The sequence below is a fragment of the Dermacentor andersoni genome, chromosome 8 (genome assembly GCF_023375885.2).
Source record: "Dermacentor andersoni chromosome 8, qqDerAnde1_hic_scaffold, whole genome shotgun sequence".
NCBI lineage: Eukaryota > Metazoa > Arthropoda > Arachnida > Ixodida > Ixodidae > Dermacentor > Dermacentor andersoni.
In genome coordinates this window covers 75,871,633-75,897,492 of record NC_092821.1, presented here as the reverse complement: position 1 = coordinate 75,897,492, position 25,860 = coordinate 75,871,633, and the positions used below count along the sequence as shown (strand labels likewise).

At 46.7% G+C, this 25,860-nt stretch overlaps 1 protein-coding gene across 1 annotated transcript in view; it reads right to left on the bottom strand.

The window, feature by feature from the left end:
* Positions 1 to 25,860, bottom strand: part of LOC129386778 (uncharacterized) — a 74,928-nt gene that overhangs the window by 29,157 nt on the left and 19,911 nt on the right. The window contains exons 4-6 of the mRNA XM_055074977.1: positions 23,942 to 24,259; positions 9,956 to 10,099; positions 5,399 to 5,722 (exon numbers count right to left, since the gene is read on the bottom strand). Of these exons, the coding sequence (XP_054930952.1) occupies positions 5,399 to 5,722; positions 9,956 to 10,099; positions 23,942 to 24,259 (786 nt within the window). The remainder of the gene's footprint in view (positions 1 to 5,398; positions 5,723 to 9,955; positions 10,100 to 23,941; positions 24,260 to 25,860) is intronic.

Genomic DNA, 25,860 nt, shown 5'->3' with positions numbered 1-25,860 from the left:
CCACTTTACTCTTCGCCCTTTCAACATACTCTCCTCTTCCGCTTTTGTCCTTATGCTTTCGCTGCAACTTCCTCCTCCGATTTCGGCCTCGCGCTCACTTCGCTGTCGCCTTATTTCATCCTCCGTTGCGCCCCGCGGCCATTCTTTCATCCTTCGCTCTGCCCGTCCGCTCGTTTACGAGCGATGCCGACGCTCAACGCAGAAATGGGCGCCTGAGCACTGCGCTCTAACATCATCATTTCTTTTGGCCTCGTACACGCACAGTAACCGGCTCATATGCATCGGTGCGTCACGGGTGCGATTTTGAAGGTGACGCTAAAGACCAGCAGGGTTTTGCGGCGGCACCACTACATGATGGAGCATCCCATGGGAAGAATCAGAGAGAATCCACGCTGCTCTACGCCGCTCAAACGCACCATCGCGCCACAGGTGCGATCCGGTACGCCACTCCAAGGACCTCGTACGGTGCCAATACATGGCGCAGCGTGTCCAGATTGAAATTTAGAGTTTGAAAAATCTGTTGCTGAGGTGTTCAACGAAAGCAGCGAACAGGCAGTGTCATGAATGTGGGGCCAAGATATACGTATTGTAAAAGCATACAAATATCTTGGTGTATGGATAAACAAAGGCAACAGATATACCAGAAAACAGGAAAAAAGAGCACTGGCAAAGGAAAAGAGAAATGCGCCCATAATGAAACACGAAGTGCTGCTATGGGAATACAACTGATACGACTTGCTGCGGGCTATGAGGGAAGGTGCACTGTTTACACCACTTGCATTTGAAAATGCGGTTGTTTGCTTGAAGTCAAGGGTACTATGAGGACTCGATAGCCACCAAAGGCCTGTGGGAAGCCTCGCGTTGGGGGCACAGGGGAAGATTCCAACGAACGTTTACAGTATGTTATGGGCTGGACAACATTTGAACTGAAGGAAGCTCAGAGTACAATTCATTCCAAAGAAGAATTCAGAAATGGGAAAAAATAAACAGGTTGCGACAGTGTTGAAGTAGTAAACAAAACACACTGACCCTCAGTAGAGGTAAAGAACTAGAAAGCTTAGCAGCTAGCACGCGAGCGGTACAGTAAACAATAGGGCAACAAAGAACGTCAATGACAGAGTAGCTGAGACAATCTATTCGGAGGTGGCAATTAGAAAAGAAATCTCCTAGGAGTAACTACGCAACAGATCAAATGGAAACCAGGAAACAGACAATTTATGACTTAAAGGTAAGTTCTTAGCTTTTTGAAGCGAAACCAGGATGCGTTAGACGCCTAGTTATAAAGCCACGTACACAAAGGAAGAAGAGGCATGTGATCGCTGCGGTAAATGTATAGAAAGAATGGACCGTGCTTTATTGGAACGTGCAGATATATACCCAGCTGTGGGTTTTAGCTCTGTTGGCATCCTGAAGCCCATGAGGTCAGACTTACCAGGGGGAACGTGAACATGTCCGCAATATAGATTAATAAAACGCGATTGTACATTTGGCTGCCCAAAAAATGGGAGATGGCAAACAACGGAGACATACAAAGTTCTGAATAGTGGTTGAGAAAGTTCGATGCTGTGACACGTGTGTGTTAAAAAAGATCACCAACGATTAAGATACTCCCTGACGCGAAATTTGGGCGCAGCTCTATGTGTGTTTTTATTACGCGATATGTTGGCTCGTGCGGACAATTTCTCGTGCGGAACGTTGCAAATGAAGCGAAATGTGGAACGACTGCCCCGCTAATATGGCAATCGCAAAAGCCAGTGCGAAGCGACACGTGGGCACGATTCACAGGAGCCGCCGCAGACTGTCCTCCCAGACGGCGCGCGCTAACCTTGGTCCATCTCGTAGCTATCGTCGCCACACTACGCTTTTCTTCACAAGCTTTCACTATACCCTCCTCCACTTACCACTTCGTGGTTTCGCTGCTCCGTCCTTAACGCTTTCCTCCTCGTATCTTTTATCCCCTGCTACGGTTCGCCAGGTTACACCGCGGCTTACCACCGATGCTCGCCGCAGGAAAGGACGTCTAAGAGCTACTCTCTAAAAAAAGATAGCGAGGACATTAGGTAAAATAAGAACAAGACCGTCGTGGCGTCACCGATCGCCCCGTTCCAAAGAGGACCCTCATAGTATCCATCCGTCCATCGAAGCGCAAGAGTTAAGCAGGTATACACGTCTCATACATGACGCATTTCAGCGGTACCAATACGCTGGGTCTCTACATTGTTTCACTTTTCATCGAAATACTATCGACAAGTAATCAAGAGATAGCTTCTGGCGGAACGATTCTTGCTGTGCGACCATCTGGTGTATCTGGCCAACCTCTTTTCACGACCTCATTGGTAAAGAAGACAGCTGGGCGGAATCAAACGCATGCCACACATGTATAGCAGTCAAGTATAGAGTCCAACACTTCAGCGAGCTGCACCCCGGAAACGAAGGGTGGGGACTGCATTTATTGAACACCTTTAACACCAAAGTCTTAGTGAGCTTCGTCACGAATGCAGTGGGCATGTGCCGCCCTACAATCAACCTTTTTCACGCCAACCAAGGTCAGAGGGCATGTACCACTGTGTGCGTGGACAGTTAGAAAGCCATTCTCGGTGCTCGCACGCATCGGGGCGCCACGAATTTCGCAGGCGAAGCATAGAATTTACGCCACTAGATAACGCTGCGCGTCCATACGCAAGAGGAGAGAGGAACCTGGTCATAGTTCATGGCTCATATGCACCGGTACAATCTCGACAGCCATAGAAAATACTTCGTGGTCGCCTCACTATGTGGCGCAGCGAGTCCAGATGGTAGCGCCAGGGAGGAGTCCCGCTGCAGTACATGCCTCATGCATGGCGCCTTCTAGCGGTGGCAATGCGTTGTGTCGGCGCATTGCTTCAATACTATTGGACTTCAATAGTTCAATATTGGACGGTCGCCAAGAGATGGGTTCTGTCGGAATTTTTATGTCAGAAACAGCTCAGCTTTCTTTTCCCAGGCTCCAAGGGGGCACAATGCTTCGAAGTGTCTTCGGTTCTGCTTGCCGCCACTTTCCACACAGGAAGGCCAACTTACGAGAATATATAGGTTAATTTTAAGCAACAGTCGGATACATTGTCTAGCCGCGACCAATTATCATATCGCTGACCCTTCCCTCTCAGTCTTACACGCTTGTTTAATTACACTAGCGGTCTTGGTCGGGACCCTTATTTCAACTATCCTAGCTTAACTCCTGCAAATAGCTTCCCCATACATGCCGTGCAGTTTCTCACTTTCGTTGGACCTGCAATAGTCCACGTTCTGATCACCCAGTTCCAAAATTCGGGTTTTCTGATACACAGTCCCACAGTTAAGCAAACGGCACGTAGCTCTTGTATTTGAGTCCTTCCAACTCAGTGCAGCTAGCGTGGCCTGATAGCGTGCCCTGCGAATGCATAAGTCGCATCGGCAGCAACTAACACTGAACAGGCCACAGAATCTCAGGCGTGGAATGACGTTACTGCTGGGCTTCCCGATACAAGCGCTAGCCTACGGCCTCTGGATAGCTCGACGGCTTAAACTCTTTACATATCAACGGCTCCGCAGTACCTTTCACTGGGAGCAGCACACTTCTACGAACACTATCAGCCTGCCATTAGCTGCGAGAGAAGTAACAATTTGCTTGAGTATCCAGTCGATGCGACTGGTTAGAGATTTTACAACTTTGCTTCTCTTTGGGTTAACACTGTGAAAGATAAAGTCTTTATCGGTGATGGAAGCGGAAGGCTTGCTAAAACTACTATAATGCCACTTTGGAATCTGGCGAATCTCTATCATTTTTGTTTTGTCAGCTCGTTTGCGGCTTAGGCAAAACACTCGGATCTGAGAATTTACAAATGGAATCCCATTGCTCGCAATAAAATGCCACATATCGATATGCTAGCATTTTTAAAACATTATGCGTATGGCTCTATCATTCATTCAGTTAGATAATGTGCCGTCTCCGTGGCGTATGCTCAGTCAGAAGAAAGTAGCGTTAGGAAGAAGAGCGCGGTCAGATTTGTTTAGAAGCTCGCGTTCTTTGGTGAAGTAAATGCTATTACGATATGGAATCAAGAACCTGAGTAACAGAAAATCATAATTAAAAGTGCAATAAAGAATTCCTTGCAAGAATTGGAGCCGCAGATTTACCGACTGGGCGCCGTGTAGGGTGCTTAACCAATAGACTTAAGTTGACGGCTGTCTCTTTCGTCACTTTATGAGGTATTTTGTTGCATTATTCATAAACAATCCAACACCGCTTACAGAGGGCCGCGGATGTTGGACATCTATTACAACAAAGTGTAGGCCGTGCGCGGCTATGCTGAGGACAGCTTCTGCATAGCCCAAATTTACAGTGACAACAGTTGCAAGAGATAACGGGCAACCACATTCTTCCTAACTATGAATGGGCTAAAAAAGAAGTTAATAGCGCGGTAACCTTATCGGTGAGATATTCATATTCTGTATGTTTGAAAGCAATGGAGCTCAGTTTTCCCGACGCGTTTTCTACCTTTCTAGATCGCACAGCTTCAGTGACTTTGCAGCCGAATTGCTCACGCGACCGTGCAAGCGTGGAGACGCAGGGAACGAAGCAATTACTCTTGGTTATCGAGAACGCGAGCATCGTGCCAGTTTACGTAGGAAGTGGTGCGCACAGGTGTCGCGGCGCGTAGTAACGCTTCTGGTTATTTGGTTTCCTCTCCGCACACAGCAGCCACACTTGTTGACACCAAGCGCCATTTTTCTTAACGACGTGAGCATAACACATTTACGTTAGCGCTCCAACTGTGCGCAATTTTACGCGACGCACTTCACAGATTCCAATTCTTTAAAAATTTATCATGCAATGCCACTCCTGGAGCATTGCCTATTAAGCGAAACATCAAAATATGTGTCGTACAGACCACTTTGGTCGCAATGGGGAGCGGTCGCAACCTGCAAACGTTCACGTCGCGTGATCGCTTTTGTCGAGCAATGCCAGCGATAAGCTGCATGGTACGACGGTCTTCTAACCCTAACATGTCTACTCACTTAGAAAAGATGGCGCTGCTAAAGAGACATACTAAATGAACGCGCAAGACTGGAGGAAATGCATGCTGCAGCATTGGCAGAATATTGCCGAATGAGTGTTGACTGACAGGCGCGTAAGCTGACACGGCACTTTAACTGGAGAAAATTAGTAAAGGCAAAATAAGTCATTGCAATGCGTTGTATTTGTTTCTGTGTTCCGACTACGTTTTTTGGTAATCGAAACATCGAAACATTTATTTTCCGCCAATTCGGTGCGAAATATTGAGTTCGGTATCTTCTCTCTCTGCGCCAGGTTAATTAATATGCGTTAGCAACTAGCCTTAGCTGAATTCTCTTATTGAAAATGTTGAAAGCAACTCACCGTCGAATACAACAGCGTGCCACGTTGCAGTGGCTCTCTGGTACTTTCGCTCCCCCAAAGGTCGGCCATCCGAGGTGTAGAATGGTCTCACGAAAAACCTGAATACCGTTTGCAGAGGAAGCTTCTCAAACTTGATGCTGGTTCTTTCTGGTGGCAGAAGGTGACGAAGCCTTTCGTTGGCCGACCAGACAGTGACCACATAGCCAGCCAGTTCCAGAGGAATGCTGGAATCTCCGTACTGTTTCTGCCAGCTTAACGTAATCGATCTTCTAGTTAAATTCGAATACATCAAGCCAATGTCCCTCCTCTTGATGTTATATGGAGCTGCATAACGAAGAAACAAAACGCAGACACAGTTTAGGTGAATGAAGTAAAAGGTTTTTTATTTCACATTATTCGAGTGCTCAAGACAAGGTCACACCGACATAAGTGCCATGCAGTGTCCTTTCGTATTTACGCTTTCGAAATTAGTCGCCACATTCGACGCTGACGTTCGAGCGTTGATGGACACCTCTAGTAGGCTTCATGTGTATGCTGACATGGTGAGGAAAGCACAGTCAACTTTGAAGATTTCGAACATATGCATATTTGCTGTTTAAGTGATTTCCAGATACAATTCATTAGTAAATTTTGTATCTGAATGTCTATTTAACGGATCCTAAACGGCTAATCTACCCAAGTGCTACTTGTTGCCTCAATGTACTGCACAAGTGTCCCATCCGCGGAACGAGTCCCATCTGCCAACGAAGCCTTCATATTATATTCTGAAAGCGAAGCTTTGTTGGTGTGATTTCCCGCGTCTGGCATGATTTCCTGGCTGCATTTCCGTCAATAGCAATTGTGGAGATTAGAGCGCAGCGCTTAGGCGGTCGTTCCTGAGGCGAGCGTCGGCGTAACCGAGTGAACGAGCACAACTGCGAAGGATGAAAGAGCAACGCGGAGGGCTGCGGGGAATTAAAGGCGGCTATAGAGGAAAGACCGTGAGGAGGAAGGCGCAGGAGGTAAGTGCAGTGGAATCTTGAGGCGGAAACAGGAGGAGGATGGTATGGCGAAAGCGTGAGAGAGAAAAAAAAAAGCGTGGTGCCGCGCAAGACGTGTTCTGCTATGATGGCTACGAGATGGCGCCAAAGTACCGCACGTCGTCTGTTCACTTGAACTTTCTTCAGCCACTGCTTTGCAGCGGCTAACAAATGCTAGATGTTATCCATCGACGCACAACGCGCCTGCATGTATCTGAAGTTTCTCGAATGTTATCGATAGTTCAATCCCTTGGATGTTGTCCCCGAAGAATTTTGTAATGTGACTGGATGCGCTACAGGAATTCTGTAGCACGTTCGAGAAGCTATGTGAGCACAAGCAATTACACTGGAACCCTCGACGAGTAATGTAAAAAGTCGATGTGCTTGATCCGCAGGTCAGATTTTGGACGACCGCTAACACTGGTCGGCGCTATCGTCTTGCTTGAGTGTTACTTGTTTTGCTGGGCACATGTAAGTGTAATAGAGAGGTAAATTTCTAACTCACAGTTTCGGGGCTGTGCCGATCTTCAATGTCACTACCACGTGACATATAATCTTAATACAAAATAGTATCAGCCAATCCTTTCTGAATAATGAGAGACGCAACCGGTGGAAGTGCTTCGTCTGCCGCAGCTGTTAAACGAGCTGCCCGAGCAGTGGCTCCACGCTGACTGTGAGAGAACCCTGTCGTTCAGACGGGTACGGGTTTTACACCAATACTATATATCTCTTATCACCCACCCTGAGATTACCGGCCGATCCTTGGGAAAAGGTCGCCGAAGCGCTCTCGGAATTGTCACACAGTGAGAAAAAGAACATGTTGAAATATCATCGTCGCACTCAAACGGGGAAGCTCACTGCGATGACCTGCTCTTGACAAACAGTACACGGCATCCCTTTTGTACCAGAACTGACTTCATTTAGCGAACAAGTGTCATTCTGACAGATTGCAGGTGTGCCAATGTGCTCAACTAGCTCGTTTTAGAAAAACAAAAATGATACGGCATGCATCCCGAAGGTAGTGCTTCCGGTCTACTGGAGCAGCAGGTATTCGGGTGTTGTCAGAATGGCACTTATAAGCAAAGCTGCAATGTTGCTATACTCTATGTATTTTGCTTATAACGGCTTTGCAACTGTGTGATTTCTTCATCTATATATAAATATAAAGTTGAATAACTAAACATTGTCATAATTACGTATTTAAGCGGAAGTTTATTTCCGTCATGCATTAAAAAATATAATTTGAGGTGCTCAGGAATCTAAAGCATAACAAAAACAAACTAATACCACTATTGTCCACTGAAATGAGAATATGAGCTTTGAAGGAAATGTCATTTCAGCGCGCATTAATGGCTTTTGTTAAAAAAATCTGATCAAAATTAAATATATTCCTCATGCGGTGAAGCAATTTACATCAGCAGAATTTCGCAGCTGTCACAGGCATTTTGTGAAAACAATCTTCGCGGTGCACGCAACGTTACACGCACTAAAGTGTTATCGCTTGGCTTATTCAAATACATCTCGAGATGCCCCCACTCGAAGAGAGTGCGTAAGACGTAACACGCCGCAACAATTGCCAAATGCCAAAGGTTTGCTGCAGCTCCGTGATTAGTATGTACAGAGGACAATAGCACGTTGGCACATGGGCATCGGTTTGAGCTATGCTCACTTGAGCTTGGTTTGAGCTTCAAGCGCCGACGGCTTTGGGGACTAGGCGGCAGTTATACGAGGCGCGATCTGAGACACGAGAGTCACGAGAGGCTCGAGTGTGCATTGAGCAAGTGTTGTGGTTTCTCGTTCTTTAGGCAGTCGTACGCGCTGGTACAAACGCGTGATATTGGCACTTTAGTTTGATGAAAACTTCGCGTGAATTTAACACGGCGCACGTTTCGCGGATTGAACACACTAGTACCGTTATGGGGCGCTTGGCTATTTACCATCCAAACCTCTGCCAAATATTCAAAATGCTGCCTATGAATTAAGAAACAGCCGGTGAAGTGATCTGTTTATACATATATATATAGTCACGTTGCAGTGACGGTGAAGCAGAAAAACTGCGAGTAACGAAACTAGCGTTTTATTGGGCCAACTTGTGCCCTCAAAACCAGGCTACACTCAAAGAACAACAATAGCGGCGAACTCACTCGGCGACCGTCGAAAATCTGATCAGTAGTTCAAGCGCGTCGGCTTTTATACATCAGTCGTCGAATGTTCCAGAGTAATCGCTGGTACCCGCGTGTCTTCCACAACGTTCTACACTATTCGCGTTGTGCACACATGCAATCAGATTACACAATGTTCAGTCACAGACACAGCGGATGGAACCATCGATAATATTCCAGAAACTTGATATACATGCAAGCGCGTCCTGCACTGTGCAATAACTTTTTTTAGGCGGTGAAACGTGGTCACCCGATAAAGATAAACATGTGCATGTGTGAATATATATATATATATATATATATATATATATATATATATATATATATATATATATATATATATATATATATATATATATGTATATATATATATATATATGGTTTTAAATGAAGGACAAGTGAGACATCCACCCATGCGTAGCTAAGTGCTTCAAAGGAAACCCTGAAGGTGGAGCTTTGTCTAGAGGAACTCGTATGGATTTTCTTTGTATTAATTATCTATGCTTGGGTGGATGTCTCACTTTCCCTTTATTAATTACCTCGCTCCACCTTGCGGGTTTCCTTAGCATTATTACGTCAAACTCTTTCTTTTGCTTCCCAGTTGTTGATAAATTCGACTTCGCCTGACATCTCCCATCCACCTGATTAGCTCAAATGGTAAAGCGGCTGCCCCGGAAAGGCGGTGGTCCCGGGTTCGGTCCCGGACCACGACGAATTTTTCTTCAAATGCGAAGCTTTTCATTAGAGGAACCTGTATGGGTTTCCTTTGTAGCACTTGGTTACGCTTGGGTGGATGTCCCACTTTCCCTTTATTAATTACCTCTCTCCACCTTGCCGGTGTTTGCGGAACTATTACGTCATATGGCTGCATCTTCAAAGTTCAGCACGCAGGACCCGACGTAACATATGCAGGGAAGAGACGACGAATCTTTTAGAAGTAAGCCGTGTTTACACGTCTTACTTGCAAAATGTTTGTCGTCTCTTTCATGCACACACACACACGCACACACACACACACACACACACACATATATATATATATATATATATATATATATATATATATATATATATATATATATATGTGTGTGTTCTTGCATTGATATACAGCATTAAAGTATATAGTTTAATACGTTGATAGAAATTACAATACCATTAAAGGTCCAAAAAGTCAGCACATTCCATCTTTTAGGGATCTCCGATTTCACATCGATGTATATATTAACATACTCCGTCTCACTTATGTTGTGATAGCGCATGGTTTTCAATATATTTCCTTCAGACATTCAAAAGTAAATATGGCTCCTTTCAGGTAAGGAGAGTGTACTTGCCTATAATAGTGCCCATGTAAACGACATCGTGAATGTCGAACTCACCACAAATCTTTGTGCTTTCGTCAGGGCTTGTGATTTCGGTAGGTGGCTGGGGGCATTCCTTGTCGACGTCGCACACATATCTGTGAGGGATGACTTTTGATGTTCCCGGACAGGTGAAGTCGCTGTCGTCGATGAAAGAATCCTCTGCAATTGAGTTTCGAATCAAACTGATTTTGCTGCTTTTAAGAAAGGTAGTAGTGAGTTTGCGAGTAGAAAAAAATACAAAACATCAACAAGACACGATGGAAGAATATGTGGCTGCTGATACCGTGGCCGCCTATGACCGTCATCTCCAATGAACAAACTTTGTTTCGGTGACATGCAGAAGGGTGTGATTGAGCGCTGCTTTGACGTATGACCCTCAAGTCGGCGCAGATGGCACATAATTCAAAATATATTACAGTAGAATTATAAGTAGGAAGACAAGGATAGTCTATAAAAATTTTGTGGTTGAATACATGTGAAAAATCTATTGCATACTTATGTCTTCGTTATCTCACCCAATTGTGAGGTTCATTTCCGATTTCTTCCCCTACATATCAAAGAAAATAACCATTCATTTGGTATCAAGCAGCCTGGTTCGGTGCTATAAAAGGAAATAACTATTCATTGTGCAACATTCAATATAAATGTACTGACAATGCGTAAAACGTAGCCTACAAGGTTTACCTGGCAAGAAAGATCTAAGGATCCAGCTTTAAAAATACTACGGCCCGATACTGTTACTTCTGCCGGCAGGCGGAAGTAGTGACAGCCAAGAAAGTTACCACACATCTGACTCACACCGGATACAGATATTTGGAGAGAAACAGGTGTACACCCGTGCGCATACATAAATATGACGATTTGTGGTGTTTAATGGCACAAGGGCCAATCGGGGGCAAAGAGTGCCAGAACAGTGTTAATAAAGCTGTAAGATGGTGCTATGTAAGATGGCGTATATGGTGGGGCTGTAAATGGGCCTAAAATTACCACAAAAGCCTAAAAGATATGCTATGAAAATACGAGCATGTACAGTCAGGCATTAAATGTTTAAGAGTTCAAGTGGTCAGAGATAGCCAAGGTGAGAACAGTGCCTGCGAATGATCATGCGGTAGTATGAATTGGTGTCTCGTTATTCAAGGCAGGATGTTATCGCTTTGCTTCAACAATAGTCATACACGTGCCGAATCTGGTCTAGTGAGACCAGCAACAATTATGAGACCATAGCACTCCCTCCCTTCCAAGTCAGAGAGGCCTGTAAACATGTCATATTAGTTAGTATAATATAGAATGTGGGAACTTCACAGAGGAATGCCATCACTGTGCTGCTTTTTGAATAATGGTTCTCTTCTTATAGATAGCACAGGATGTAGTGGAATGCACTTATAAAAAAATTTGAGGAAAACATTTCTTGCCATGAGTTTCTGTTTGCAAACTATTAAGACATGCACTACAGTAAGCATTTCCCCACATCGCTGCAAGCGCGGGGCTCCTTTCCTTTGAGAAGGTAAGAGTGCGCCCCAAATACAAGTCGGGTGAGTATCACATCAGTTTGCCTCGCTTTCTTTCCAGTGACTCAGTGACCTATTCGGGGCTTTATAGAGCACAGTTTATTTTGCGTTTCTGTATCCCACTCTCGTTCGCACTATTACTTCAACTTCATTCGCAGGAAAGGTTTTAGATCGAGGTTTGACACTGCTACCCGCGGCTCCAAGGGGGGCCGGATGTGGCATTATGGTCAGCGAGCACATTTCCTTCAATGCATCTATGGCCAAGCAACCAACATAATGTTATGTAGTGATTGGATAGATATGCGATGCAAAGGTCAGAGTATAGTTCATCAAGTACAGGGTTCTTGTGCTTCTTCAAGGATGTCACTGCTTTTACCACACTTAGGGAATCTGTATATACTATAGCTCCGCTAAGCCTTCGTTTTCTGATTTATTTCACAGTCGACATTATTGAAGACAGTTTGCAGTAAAAATGCTCATTTGTCGGTTAAGGCCCACTGATAGCCCCCAAAAATGTGACCCAAAAGCGGCAAAGGACATTTTCTCAGGAGATTTAAAAGCATCCGTTTAAATTCAGGGCAGGGGTATTTTTCTTGTAATTCTAAGAAGTGAGTGCGTATTAATGTCTCGGGAGCGTGTCAATATATTGTAAGAAAAGATGTGTCACATTCGATGTGTTGCCACAGCCGTGATTGTGTTGGGCGCATCGGTGACATTATTCGATTGTCAAAAAGCGAGATGCCATGGTTATCAACTAGGCTTCGGATACGCAGTGACACAGGCACTCTTGCGGCTGGTTGCCTCAAAAGCAGGGCAGCTGATCCCACATCAATAATCACGCGGTGATGCGGATGTTTAGGCCCCTCAGAAGTGGCCTTCAAGAAGTACATGAGCTGCAATACGACCCACACCAATTGGGCGACCACTTGTTTGACTCAGCATACAGGCTCGGAACGGGGCTCATTCTAAAAGCCCCGTCACTAACTGGAGCCCTAAGTTATGGACAGTATCGCGTATCTTCAGTGCGTTTGGCATTGCAGATAGATATACGACTGGTCCATAATCCAGGCGACAACGTATGAGGCCTGAAGGGTACCATAAAAGAAGTCGGAGAACATCGGGCGGGAGGGGGGGGGTGCGGCAGGGGACATAAAGGAGACAAATAATAAAGTTAGAAATGGCGACATGACGCTTGTTTGATTTCTTTTATATGTGCGGGCTAATTCCATTTCTTGGCGCAGCGGACAAGTGAACAACAATGTGGGCGACTATTTTCGTGAACGGTTCAACGACCGAGTGGTACTCAAAGACTACCGAGTCCAGGATAATTCTCCAGTCAACCTACCTGGGCAGACAACAACGGTTGAACTCCTGGATCTTGTTCTTGATCTAGTTTTTGTGTCGCAGAAAGAGCTTGTTAAATGAAGTTCGGCGAAGGTGAATATCCCTGTAGGCCTGTTCAAGGAACTGGTACTCGGATGACCATTCGGTCGTGCAGTGTCGTATGACAAGAGATCAACAATTCTTCAGGCTATAGCAATGCAACAACAACAATTTTCGCAACAGAATGTCATGGTGGAAGCTCTCTTATCGGCTTTATGCTACAAGAGAAACCATCCAGTTAAAATTTTACGGCCAGTAACTTTTGACGGGTTTTCGATAACACAGAAGGATGGATCACATTTTATGAGGTTGCCGCGAAACACAACGGGTGGCTGTCTGACCAAGACCGGGTCTTAAACATGCGATCATTTCTGAGTAGTGTAGCGAGAAAAGGGCATGAGTTGCGCTTCCTAGAGCATGTTTGCGACATTTGATGCATCTGGAAAGATAGCTTTTTGTCAACATTTCGAAGAAACGACGTAGAGTGATGTAACCAGGCACTCGTTTACCGTTTTAGGTCTAGTTCCACGCCCGACTACTTTCTGCAGAAGCAGTGACTTGGACTTGCTGAGCCAGATTTCCCACCAAGATGAGGCTTAGCGTTTGTAATTCGCGCTCTCCCAAGAGATTTGCAATGACATGCACAAATAAAAGGACCAGAAACTATAGAGGAACTACTAGAGTTGCTACAAGTATTCCCTCATTACTATTGTGAATGGAGCTGTAAGATGCGGCCAGATCTTGACGGACAGTCAGATTCTTCATCCAGCAACTTGGATGTAAGGTCACCACAACTTAAAGATAATGCAAACATTAGACTTCATGTGACCGACTCGGGACCCGGTGGCGCCTTGCAGTGATCGACACTGTAAAAACAGAAACAATTGACGCCAAAGCCTCAGTGCGTTCAACCGAAAGGAAACGAGACCGCCTTACTGCTTTCTTTTAAGTTTACTTCACATACAACTTGAAGTGAACGGACAGAACCTGTGAGCTCATCTCGAAAATAGAGCTTCAGTATCACTACTCAAGAAAAGCAGAGTAATTGCAGAAGACATATACAGGTAGATCAGCCCTTGACGGTCGTGAAAAGGATCATTGCAAATTGATAAGCTTGATGGTAAAATATCAGTCGCAGAACGCGAAGTTCTGGCCTTGCTGACTTTCTTCTCTGTCTCTCAGACATGAAATCATTGAGGTTAAACATTCATTGGGACGACACTGTGTCTGTACACCCCAAGAAGATCATTTCAAATTTATGACAGGTGCGAACCGAATCATCCGTCCATGGGTTTCGCCATTTGCATCACCAATCAACATTGCCGCAAAAGAAGACGGTAGCGTTGGGCTTTGCAGTGACTACAGAGCGTTCAATAAACAGGCACATCTAATTCCATCTCCAATGCCTCGTATAGACAGCATCATTAACGAAACAGGCTTATGTGCCTGGTTTTCCAGGCTAAATCTGTGAAAAGGCTTCTGGTAAAGGCCACTTCAAGAAGAGAAGAAGAGACCAAGCAATAAACCGCGCTTGTCACTCCATTTGACATTTATCACTATCATCGTCTTCTGTTTTGTTATAAAAACTCGCCCAGTTGCTTTCAGAAGATGATGAATACAAATCTGAAGCCTTTTATTGTTCGTTTGTGCAAAGTGTATGTAGACGACATCAATGTACATTCCGAGAGTGAGCAGCAGCATGAAGAACACATTGCACAAGTTGTCACTGCTTTATCCGAAGCCGTCCTAGAGGTAACTTTAAGAAAAGCGAGTTCTTCAAAAACAACGTCATGGTTTACAACTCACGTCACGTTTTACAATGGTACAACTAAGAATACTAAAGAAGAGTCCGTGACCCTCATCGCTAAGCTTGTGACGGCAAAAAGAAAGCAAAATTAAACGTGCGCAGGGCATGGAAAATGGTGGAAAAGAAGCGGAGCAGGTTGTCACGACAAAGAGAAAAAAACTAAGAGCGCCAGGGTGAGGGGGTGCCGTGCGGCTACTGTTCCTGTTGCCATGACAACGTAAACAATCTTGTGCGCTGCCATTCTATCAATGTATCGCCCTCCTGCTAAGACAGTCACTGAAGGGTACCTTGGTACCATCGTCGAAAGAGCGTCTGCTTAAAAAGAGCCAATGACAACCTTGGGGAGATTTACCCGTGGAAAAGATCTCCAAACCATCCATACGCAGGCCCTCCATGTGACGCAAGGACTTTATTGAACGAATTGAATTTCTGAAGCTAAAACACGTGAAAGAATCGTAAACTATCACTTACACACCACCTATAATTATTGCTACGGAACAGTGTTTACAATGACGAAGAGGCGAGCAGTGAGAAGACGACGGCGACGATTAGAGGCTAGCGCGGGCTGTTGCCTCTTGGCCAAGTGCGGTATATTCTGTTGTAGATATACTTGCATATAGCTTTTTGTCTGCGTCTTCCTACGTTACATATCTGGTGGAGGTGGACGTTCCTTGTACTTCGTCGCGGAGCTTCGCAGTGGACGGTACGTCCAGCTTTCCTTCATGGCTCCCGGCGACGACAACTCAACTCCGCCGGCTCTGACAGCTGCTGCCACTTCGACGAGCTACATCACTCTCCCCGCTCCCCGTGATCCTGGCGTATTCTCGGGCAAAGATGGGGAAGACAACGAGGACTGGATCAGCCTGTATGAACACGTCAGCCGCAATAACCGGTGGGACCCTACTATCATGCTCGCCAACGAAGTATTTTACCTCGGTGGCACACCACGAGTTTTGTTTCGGACGCAAGAAGATGAGCTCACCAGTTTGGATTCGCTTAAGCGAAAGCTCCGACACTTGTTCGGCAACCCATACCGTCACCAACTTGCCGCGCAGAAGGCGTTATCCGGCCGCGTGCAGACGTCAAAGGAGCAATACGTCACGTACATTCAGGACGTCTTGGCTCTGTGCCGCAAAGTTGACGCACACATGACTGAGTCCGACAAGGTCTCCCACATCCTCAAAGGCATTGCCGATGACGCCTTCAACTTGCTCGTTTTTGACAACCTGGCGATGGTGGATGCAGTTATACAAAAGTGCCGCCGCCTGGAACTCGCTAAAAGCCGACGTATTGACCAGCAGTTTGCCCGTCTGCCCAACACCCCAGCGACATCTTCCTGTGCCGACGCTACCCGTCCCACCAACACTGGCGATGTTACCCAGATCGTCCAGCGTGAGATCGAGGCCGTCTATCCGGTTGCCTTGCCTACCTAGTCGCTGGAGTTCCCCGAACCGGTCTACTTATACTCCCTACTCTCGCCCCCCAGGTGGCCCTTCTCGTCCCTATGCTGCCCGCTCCGATAATGCCGCCACAGATTCTCCTGCGCCGAACCGCCCCTATTCTCGTTCGCCTTCGCCCCAACGACGACAATCTCACTCCCCCCAGCCCCGTCGCTCCTATTCGCCGACTCCCTTCGGACGCCGCTCCCAGCCGGAAAACTAGACGGTGCAGCGCCTCGAGGTGACGCTGTGTTGCTCCCTACGCCGCCAAATCCTCTACTGACGTTGCCCACTCATCTGAACCTTCTTGACGTGCAAGTCAACGGTGTTTCTGTATCTGCACACATAGACCCTTGGGTGCATTTGTCGGTAATGAGCGCTGACCTTCGTAAGCAGCTCAGGAAAATAATCAGGCCCGCCACGACGCCTGTTGTCCGTGTCGCCGATGGTGGAACAGCCCCTGTAATTGGTATGTGTGCCAACCTCGTCTCCTTCGTCGATCGCTCCACTATCGTGCTATTCACAGTCATCGCCCACTGTCCCCACGACATCATCCTCGGCTTAGACTTCCTCTCCACACATTCTGCTCTCATCGATTGTTCCGCCAGTACTCTCCGCCTTGACATGCCTGTTCTGGATCCCTCTGAACCACACCCCAGTCGCCTCAATTCCGTTGACTTCGTTCGCTTGCCACCTTCGGCACAGACTTACGTTGACTTCGTGTCATCCCCACCAGTCCCCGACGGTCACTACATCGCGGCTCCTATGCAAGACGTCCTCCTTACACACGGGATCACAGTACATCATACAGTTTCATCAATTACGGCGAATTGCGTCTGCATGCCAATGGTCAATTTTGGCTTGACGACACAAGTGCTGCCACGCGGGATGTCTCTGGCCCAGCTTTACTCATTCGAAGATCACTCATACCATCTATTGCAGTAGACGAAAATTCAGCTGATCCTCCTCTACCATCGCAGTCGGCAAATTGTACCATCACCGACTTACAGAATACGATTGCGCCCGACATGCCATCTGAGCACGCTCGTGAGCTCTAGCGCGTTCTGTTTTCCTACCACGATATTTTTTACTTTAACGATCAACCTATGGCCCAAACTACAGCTGTTAAACATCGCATTAATACCGGCAATGTCCCCCCTATTCATCGCCGCCCGTATCGAGTGTCACCGGCTGAGCGTCAAGTTATTCACGCAGAAGTTCGCAAAATGCTTGCCAAGAACATTATTGAACCATCATATAGTCCATGGGCGTCACCTGTTGTACTGGTCAAAAATAAGGGTGGCTCATGGCGCTTTTGCGTGGATTATCGGCCCCTTAACGGGGTCGCCAAAAAGGACGTGTATCCCCTACTTCGGATTGATGATGCCCTTGACTGCCTCCACGGTGCTCGCCACTTCTCCACTATTGACCTTCGCTCCGGCTACTGGCAGATTGCCGTGGACGATCTCGACCGCGAGAAGACTGCTTTTGTCACACCAGACGGTCTTTACCAATTCAAAGTGATGCCGCTCGGACTATGTAACGCTGCTGCCACTTTTGAACGCATGAGGGACTCCCTTCTTCACTTTTCCAAATGGTCGACGTGCCTGTGCTACTTGGACAATGTTGTAGTATTCTCCCCAACGTTCGCTGCGCACTTCGCGCGCCTCTCAGCAGTCCTGGACGTTTTTCGTCGAGCCGGTCTGCCATTCAAGGCATCGAAGTGCCAATTCGGCTGTCGCCGGATTTCCGTCCTTGGGCATCTCGTTCACGCGAAAGGAGTGCAACCGGACCCAGGCAAGATCCATGCTCTTACGCACTTCCCTGTGTCTAAGTGTGTCAAGGATGTGCGCAGCTTCATCGGCCTTTGTTTGTACTTCCGCCGTGTCATGAAAAATTTTGCGGCCACAGAACGACCACTAACCGAGCTTTTGAAAGAAGACGCCCCTTTCCAGTTGGGCTATAACGAGACCTCTGCATTCTCGCATCTAATCGACCTTCTCACAACGCCTCCCGTTCTGGCCCATTTCGATCCTCCTGCACCTACCGAAGTCCGTACCGGTGGTCACGGAATTGGCGCAATACTGACCCACCGCCAGCGTGGCAACGACCGTGTTATCGCTTACACCAGCAGGCTCCTCTCACCCTCGGAGCGCAACTATTCCATTACTGAGCGTGAGTGTCTGGCCCTAGTTTGGGCGGTTGCGAAGTTCCGCCCATACTTATATGGCCGACCCTTTTCCGTTGTTACAGACCATCGCGCGCTTTGCTGGTTATGCTCAGTGGAAGATCCTGCAGGAAGACTTGGTTGCTGGGCCTTACGCCTCCAAGAATATTTGTATACTGTCACCTACAAATCTGGGCGACTACACAAGGACGCTGACTGCCTGTCTCGTTACCCGGTAGACGAGCCTGATGACCCTAATAGTAGTACCGCCAACGGCATTTTCTCTGTGTCTGCCTTCGCTAATATCGCCGATGAGCACTACCGAGACCCGTCGCTGCGAGCACTCATCGAGCGTCTGCGCTCTACACCTACCGACGCATCCGTTCGTCGATATGTCCTTCAGGGCGGCATTCTGTACAGAAGGAACTTCTTCCCTGCCCGATCTGATCTTCTTCTTATCGTGCCAAAACATCTAAGACAGACTGTGCGCTTTGATATGCGTGATGCACCCACTGCAGGACATCTTGGGGTAACCCGCACGTACGACCGCTTCCGCCGCCGCTTCTATTGGCCTGGTCTCGCTCGCTCCGTCCGACGCTATGTTGGTGCCTGTGATCCCTGCCAGCGTCGGAAAACACCTCAGGTGCTAGCTGCCGGTCATCTCCAGCCGATCACCGTCCCTGTGGAGCCGTTCTTTCGTGTTGGATTAGACCTCCTCGGGTCACTTTCCCACGTCATCCTCTGGGAACAAATGGGTAGCCGTCGAAACTGATTACGCCACCCGATACGCTATCACGCGAGCTCTGCCTACCAGTTGCGCCACCGACGTCGCGGACTTTCTCTTGCGGGACATTATCTTAGTGCATGGCGCCCCGCGACAGCTGCTTACTGACCGTGGTCGTAACTTCCTCTCGAAAGTTATCGCCGACATTGTGCGTTCCTGCTCCACTCAACACAAGCTGACTACCTCATACCATCCTCAAATCAATGGCCTGACAGGGCGGTTAAACCGTACTCTTACCGATATGCTCTCCAAGTACGTTTCCAAGGACCACCACGAGTGGGAGATTGCCCTTCCTTACGTCACGTTTGCGTACAATTCTTCCCGGCAAGACACCGCCGGATTTTCTCCATTTTATCTACTGCACGGTGGCGAACCGACCTTGTCCCTAGACACGGCAGTTCCTCCTGCTGCGATCTCAACAAGCGAGTATGCACGCGACGCCATCGCCCTCGCCGACCATGCACGCCAGCTTGCCTGTGCTCGACTGTGCTCGACTGACGGCCTCGCAAACCACTCGGCAGCGTCAGTACAACGCCCGCCACCGTGACGTTCAGTTTTCGCCTGGTGCGCTCGTGCTCCTGTGGTCGCCCTCTCGTCACGTCGGACTTTCAGAAAAGCTTCTTTCGCGATACACAGCGCCCTACCACGTGCTGCGCCAGGTGACGCCTGTGACGTACGAAATTGCTCCTGTGAACTCAACCTCGTCCTCTACTCTGGCCTCTAGTGATGTCGTGGACGTCAGTAGGCTCAAAGCCTACTACACTGCTTCCGAGTCCGACCTTTAGTCGCTCCGGGACGGCGCTTTTGCCGCCGGAGGTAGTGCTACGGGACAGTGTTTAAAATGACGAAGAGGCGAGCAGCGAGAAGACGACGACGATGATTAGAGGCTAGCGCGGGCTGTTGCCTCTTGTCAAGTGCGGCGTATTGCCTTGTAAATATACTTGTATATAGCTTTTCGTCTGCGTCTTTCTACGTAACAATATGATAGCTCTCGGATTGTAATTTGACTACAACAGAAAACATAATTATGTGACGCGATAACTCAAAGGAACCCTTCTCCATCGTTTCTACCATTCACAAACCAGGTGCAGCGTCCGCCATTCGCGCGGGCACCGGCACGCAGGTGCCTAGGGGGTCACGGAGCGGCGCGCCCGGTTCCTTGCAATACCTCCAGCTGGCGCTCGCTTCCGTGGCATCGCGCCCCTCGCAACAGGTTGCATATCTACCAGAAAGCCCGCCTTCGTACATATCGCTCGCGGCCAGCGTTTTCCGGTAAACCTAACGGCTACATACACTCCAGTTGCCAGGAAGCGTGAGAAGCTGTGAGGGATCTTTGAATGCTATCGCGCTCCACTCTTATAGGCGAAGCTTAAGTGCCTTCCGATTTTTTGAGCTTCATGGCGCATGTAAAGATTCGCTTTATATAGACGCTCAAGAAAGCACGAGAAATTCAAGTAAAATACTGCGCGACTTTGGCGCCGCCCTTCCTTTCTGTTCTGTGTTTTCTTTCAGGCTCGAAAAAAAACTTCGAGGTAGCACTTATTGAACAACAACCAGCTGTAACAGAAATTTTTCAGGGTGGTCTACCATATTCTCTTCGACAGAGTTGCTTTCACAATTGTTAAGCTCTTCATTAAATGATACCTAGATATCTAGGCAATTAGAGGAAATGCAAAAATAAATAGTCTGACTTGATCCAGGCTACAAAAAACAACATTACATTGGTTGTGTATAGCACATATTTATATTTTTGCACAGGTTACCTGGGGCACATGGTACATTACGTTTATTGGCTCATAAAGGGAGCGCACAACTTCGACGAGCTGTTTCACGAAAACCCTACTAATTTTTAAGCGGCATCGTACAACTTGTTCATTATGTATACGCAGGCACTTGTTTGAAATTTGCCGGTTTTAGTGGCTGTAGAGTAAGGCGCCTTGCTAGCACGTAGGCTTGCTTTCGAGGCGCTCTCTAGTACAGGGGCGATAATCGCATCTCTAGTATGGTGCAGAGTAGCAACCTAAAGCTTACCGATGCTAAGATATGGGGTATAAACTTGGAGACTGACGAAGAAGCTCGAAAACAACTGAAGGACCGCGCAAAGAGCGATAGAATTATTATAGTGGTGCTAACATGTGGGGCATAAAATTCGAGACTGATAAAGATGCTGGAAAACAAGTTAAGGACCGCGAAGAGAGCGATGGAACGAAGCATGTTAGGCATAACGTTAAGAGGCAGGGAGAGAGTGGTTTAGATGAGAGAGCAAACAGTGATAACCGAATTTCTAATTATCATAAATAGGAAGAAATGGAGCTGGGCAGATCATGTAATGCGTAGGTTAGATAACCGGTGGAACATTAGGGTTACAGAATGGCTGCGCAGAGAAAGGAAGTGCATTCGAGGATGGCAGACTAGGGGGGGTTATGAAATTAAGAAATTCGCAGGCGCTAGTTGGAATCGGTTGGCGCAGGAAAGGGGTAATTTCAGATCGCAGCCTTCGTCCTGCAGTGGACATAAAATAGCCTGATGATGACGATGGTAATCAGTACGTATTCTAAAGCTAGTACATTGAATATTTAAAGCTAAAACAGGGACAACATGAGGCACACAGACACTAGCTAATTTCCGGCTGAATTTCAATTGTCAATCACTCTGAGTATCGAGCCACTTCAAGAAGTAACGAAGGTAGAAGAATGACGCTGCCGCTTCTGGTGTACGCGCAGGAGATTTCGGTTCTCCATCATAACCGTAAATATTCCTGCGGCTGGATTGCCAGTGCTACTTCTATTCAACCCGTCCCTACTCCATGTCATCTGCTGCTATTCAAGCCACGAGGCATTCTTTTCGAAATACAGTACTTGCTTCACTCATTAATTGAGCAAAAGGACGCATGAAACACGGGGTTGATGGAAGCAATACGAAAATTTTGTTTTCATACCATCACCCATAATTGTCAATGTATGTGAATTGGCGAAGTCTTCTTCATTAAGCCGTAATTAGTGCTTTATTAATAAAATACTTTGAAGAACATATGATGCGCTTAGTGCCATATCGTTGCCTGAGCGAATATCTTGAAACGGGTCTCGCTGTACCTGTACGTGATCGTGAAATGAACGGTGCCGTTACAAGCCCATCGGTGTGGTGTTAGTATAGGCAGCGATGCGTGTAAGCCGATTTGTGACACGTGTTTTGCTTCCAGCAGTGGGAGGGCTGTGAGCGCTGGCATGGAGTGCGACTGCGTTCCTTCTCTCCCAGAGCCAAAAACATATGCCACACTCACCACTGAGGGAGAGGGCCTATAAACGCGAGGCATCCAATGGCCGATATCTGTGCTCGCGACTCGTTTGGACGCATACGGTTCGTCCCTCGCCACTTGCGCAAGCGCGGTCAAGTGTAAAGCTTTGGCCTTTAGACGACGCGAAGGTCCCACGTGACAGCACGATTACCTAGAAGCGATATAATTGATGGCGTTCAGCGGCGTACCCGCTGTGAAATTATGTTGCTCCAGAGTAGCCACACTCTTCAACAAAGTTACACCCTTTTGATTGCATCTTGCCACACAACAATACTCATCTGTCTTGTCCGTATTTCCTTTCTTTGAAGCTGCGAGCACGGTGCTTCCAAATCACTAGCGGAATGCGCGTTATTAGCATGACAAAGCATGCTCGACAGGAATGTAGTGAGTGCAGCGTTTTCAAGAAAGGAAACGCAAGCAGGACAGATGACGATTATTGTTATGTGGCATATATACTTCCCAAAGGGTTCACATTTGCTTGTGTGCACTCTTTGTATCGGTGCCTTTGTATCGGCGGTAAAGGTGCAACCAACAATGACTCCCACAAGAAAGGATAATAATTACATTTTGGGTTTTACATGCCAACATATCCCAATATGATTATGAGGCACGCTGTAGAAGGGTACTCCGGATTAATTTCTATCATCTAGGCTTCTTCAACGCGCACGCAACATGCGGTACACGGCGATTTTGGCCATTTTACCCACAAAGAGGTTCGGCTGCCGCAACCGATAGTCAAGCCCATGGCCTCTTGCTTTGCAACACAATGTCATTTCCGCCAAGTCCCATGTGCAGATCGGCAGGAAAACCAGCTAAAAAAATTTGGAGGACGCTTGAGTTTCGCCTTTAAGAGTGGAACGCAATAGCATTCAAAAATCCCTGACGGTTCTCTCGCTTCCCGGCCAGTGCAGCTTATGTAACCACAACGTATCCCTGGAAATGCTAGCGGCGAATGATACGCATGAATACGAACTTTCTGGGGCTTGCCGCTCTTGCTAAGACACACCTGAAGCAGCAGCTGGAAAAGCGGTTTGTGTTTGAGTTTCCGCCTAATAGAACTATGTTTTCTTGTATATTCGAATTACAATCTCACGGTCGTGTGCCCGTCGTACTTTACTGACGCATTTTACTTTGGGAAATTCAATTAGTTCAGCAACGCCAATGCGCCACGCGAAGGGCCTGCGTGGATCCGAATGCGTGGTTCGGGTTCATTTTTTCTCGTGCGGACATCGTCGCCGACACCGACGCCGTATTTTCTGCGACATGGGGCTCATAACTCTCTCGCGTTAATAGCCAAATCAAGCTACGCGATTTAAAGAGGGCGGCATCAGATCGCCTACTACAGAAACAATTAATTTCACCTGGTGTCAAGGCGTCTTGTGACGTGCCGTAATGCTCTTTCGGGCATTCTGTGATCGTCCATCTCTCACTCTTTGCACGTTGATTTCTGGCACTCGTCGGCTACAAACCTACTCCGTTGCTTAATATAATTTTGCTCAAAGCTGGCGCTTGCCGATATGCTACCATTAAATGTACCAGCTAGGAAAGAAAATCATGTCTTTAGTCAGCATAATCGCATGCAGTAAGGCTGTTGACGCAATAGACGCAGCGCACTCGCCTTGAGGGGGCTGGAAGGTGACTGTTCCTGGTCTTGCGAAACGACGCCAATGTTGAGCTTTTCCTTGAGTCGTGTAAAATGGCCTCAGGAACAACCGGTACTCTCTGCCAGGCACCAGAGCCGTCAACTTGGTAGCCGTCGCGTGCCGGTCGATGTCTCGCGTGAGTGTCTCGGAACTTGAGATAAGTGTGAGCACGTAGCCCGCGTGCTGCAACGTGCTGTTTGCATTCTCTTGAGCGCTGGTCCATTTCACCAAACCTGTGTCCCCGGCAGCGAAAACTTGAACGGCGAGATTCTGTTTCGCCAGAACGGGTGGGACTGAAAAAACGAAACATGTCATTGCAGATTGCTCTACACTATCGACATCTAGCTTCGCTAATATATTCTTTCTCACAATTCTCTGCTCTATAGTTTCAACGAAGGTTTCTGGCAGCGCAAAATCTTTTCATTTCATGGCGCAACGATATTTCACCTTTCTTAGCGGCCTTCCTAACAACACACACACGCACGCACACACACGCACACACACACACACATATATATGTTATAGCACTCACACCGTATCCCACTTTTGTTCAGATTAAAGCACATGCTTTCTTGCATGTGCTTTAATTAAAGATTAGTTTAATCTTTAAACTAACGTTTAAATAACTACCTTGAAAAATTTAGTATAATTAATCCCTGTCAGTTCGGATTCCGTTCCGGAAGTTCTACTTGCTTAGCATTGCTCTCTTTAACCGATTTTATTAAGAAATCTATAGATTGTGGTAAATTCGTTGGCTCTGTCTTTTTGGATTTCACCAAAGCTTTTGACACGATTAACCACAGCATTTTGTTCACTAAACTTGAAGCATACGATATTACTGGTCCCGCTTTAACTCTATTAAAAAGCTGTTTGTTGGATAGACAGTACGTGGTTTCTGTAGCGGGTGCCCTTTCTCAAACTAAAATAATTAACTTAGGTGTACCCCAGGGGTCCATTCTCGGTCCATTACTATTTATTATTTACATTAATGACTTACCCGACCTTTTACATTCATCTCACTGCGTTTTATACGCCGATGACACCACCATATCATTATCAGGCACATCGTTAATCTCATTAACATCAAAGTTAAATGCTGCGCTAACTGGCGTTATAGAATGGTGTCTCAGTAATTACCTAATTATTAATCCAGAGAAAACTAAACATATTATATTCAATAGTGGTCACAGGGTCCTAACTACTCCACTAGCGTTAACACTTGGTGCTCATCAAATTCCACCCGGTGACTTGGTTCTATTCCTCGGTGTTCTCCTGGACGCTAACCTCAAATTTGACTCCCACGTTAACAATATTAAGAAAAAAACGGCATTTGGCATTCGCGCCCTAATAAAAGCACGCGCCTTCTTTTCTCGCAAGGCTCTTTTATCACTTTACTTTGCTTTTATCCATAGTCATATTAACTATGGAATCGCTGCCTGGGGCAACACGTACAATTGCCGCCTGTCATCAGTTCAGCATTTACAAAATCAAGCCATTCGTATCATTACTAGCAGTCCTCGTCAGTCAAATGCATCCATTTTGCTCCGTCAAAACCTCATTTTAACGACCGTGAACGTGTTTCAATATAATTTAACAATCTTATTTTTCAAGTTACTTAACAACCAATTGCTTTACGAATTCGTTAACCTAAATGATTTACATAACTACAATAGAACTAGGTTTGCCTTTAACAGAAATTTTTTACTGTCTCGTGTCCGTACCAACTATGGTAAACGAACATCATCTTTCGCTGGCATATCTTTATGGAATCACTTACCATCAAACATAAAATCACTCACATCATTCTATGCCTTCAAAAAATCCCTTAAAGAGTTCCTTTTGACGCAGTGACGCAATTATGGTTCCAAATGTTTTATTTATTATCACTATTTCT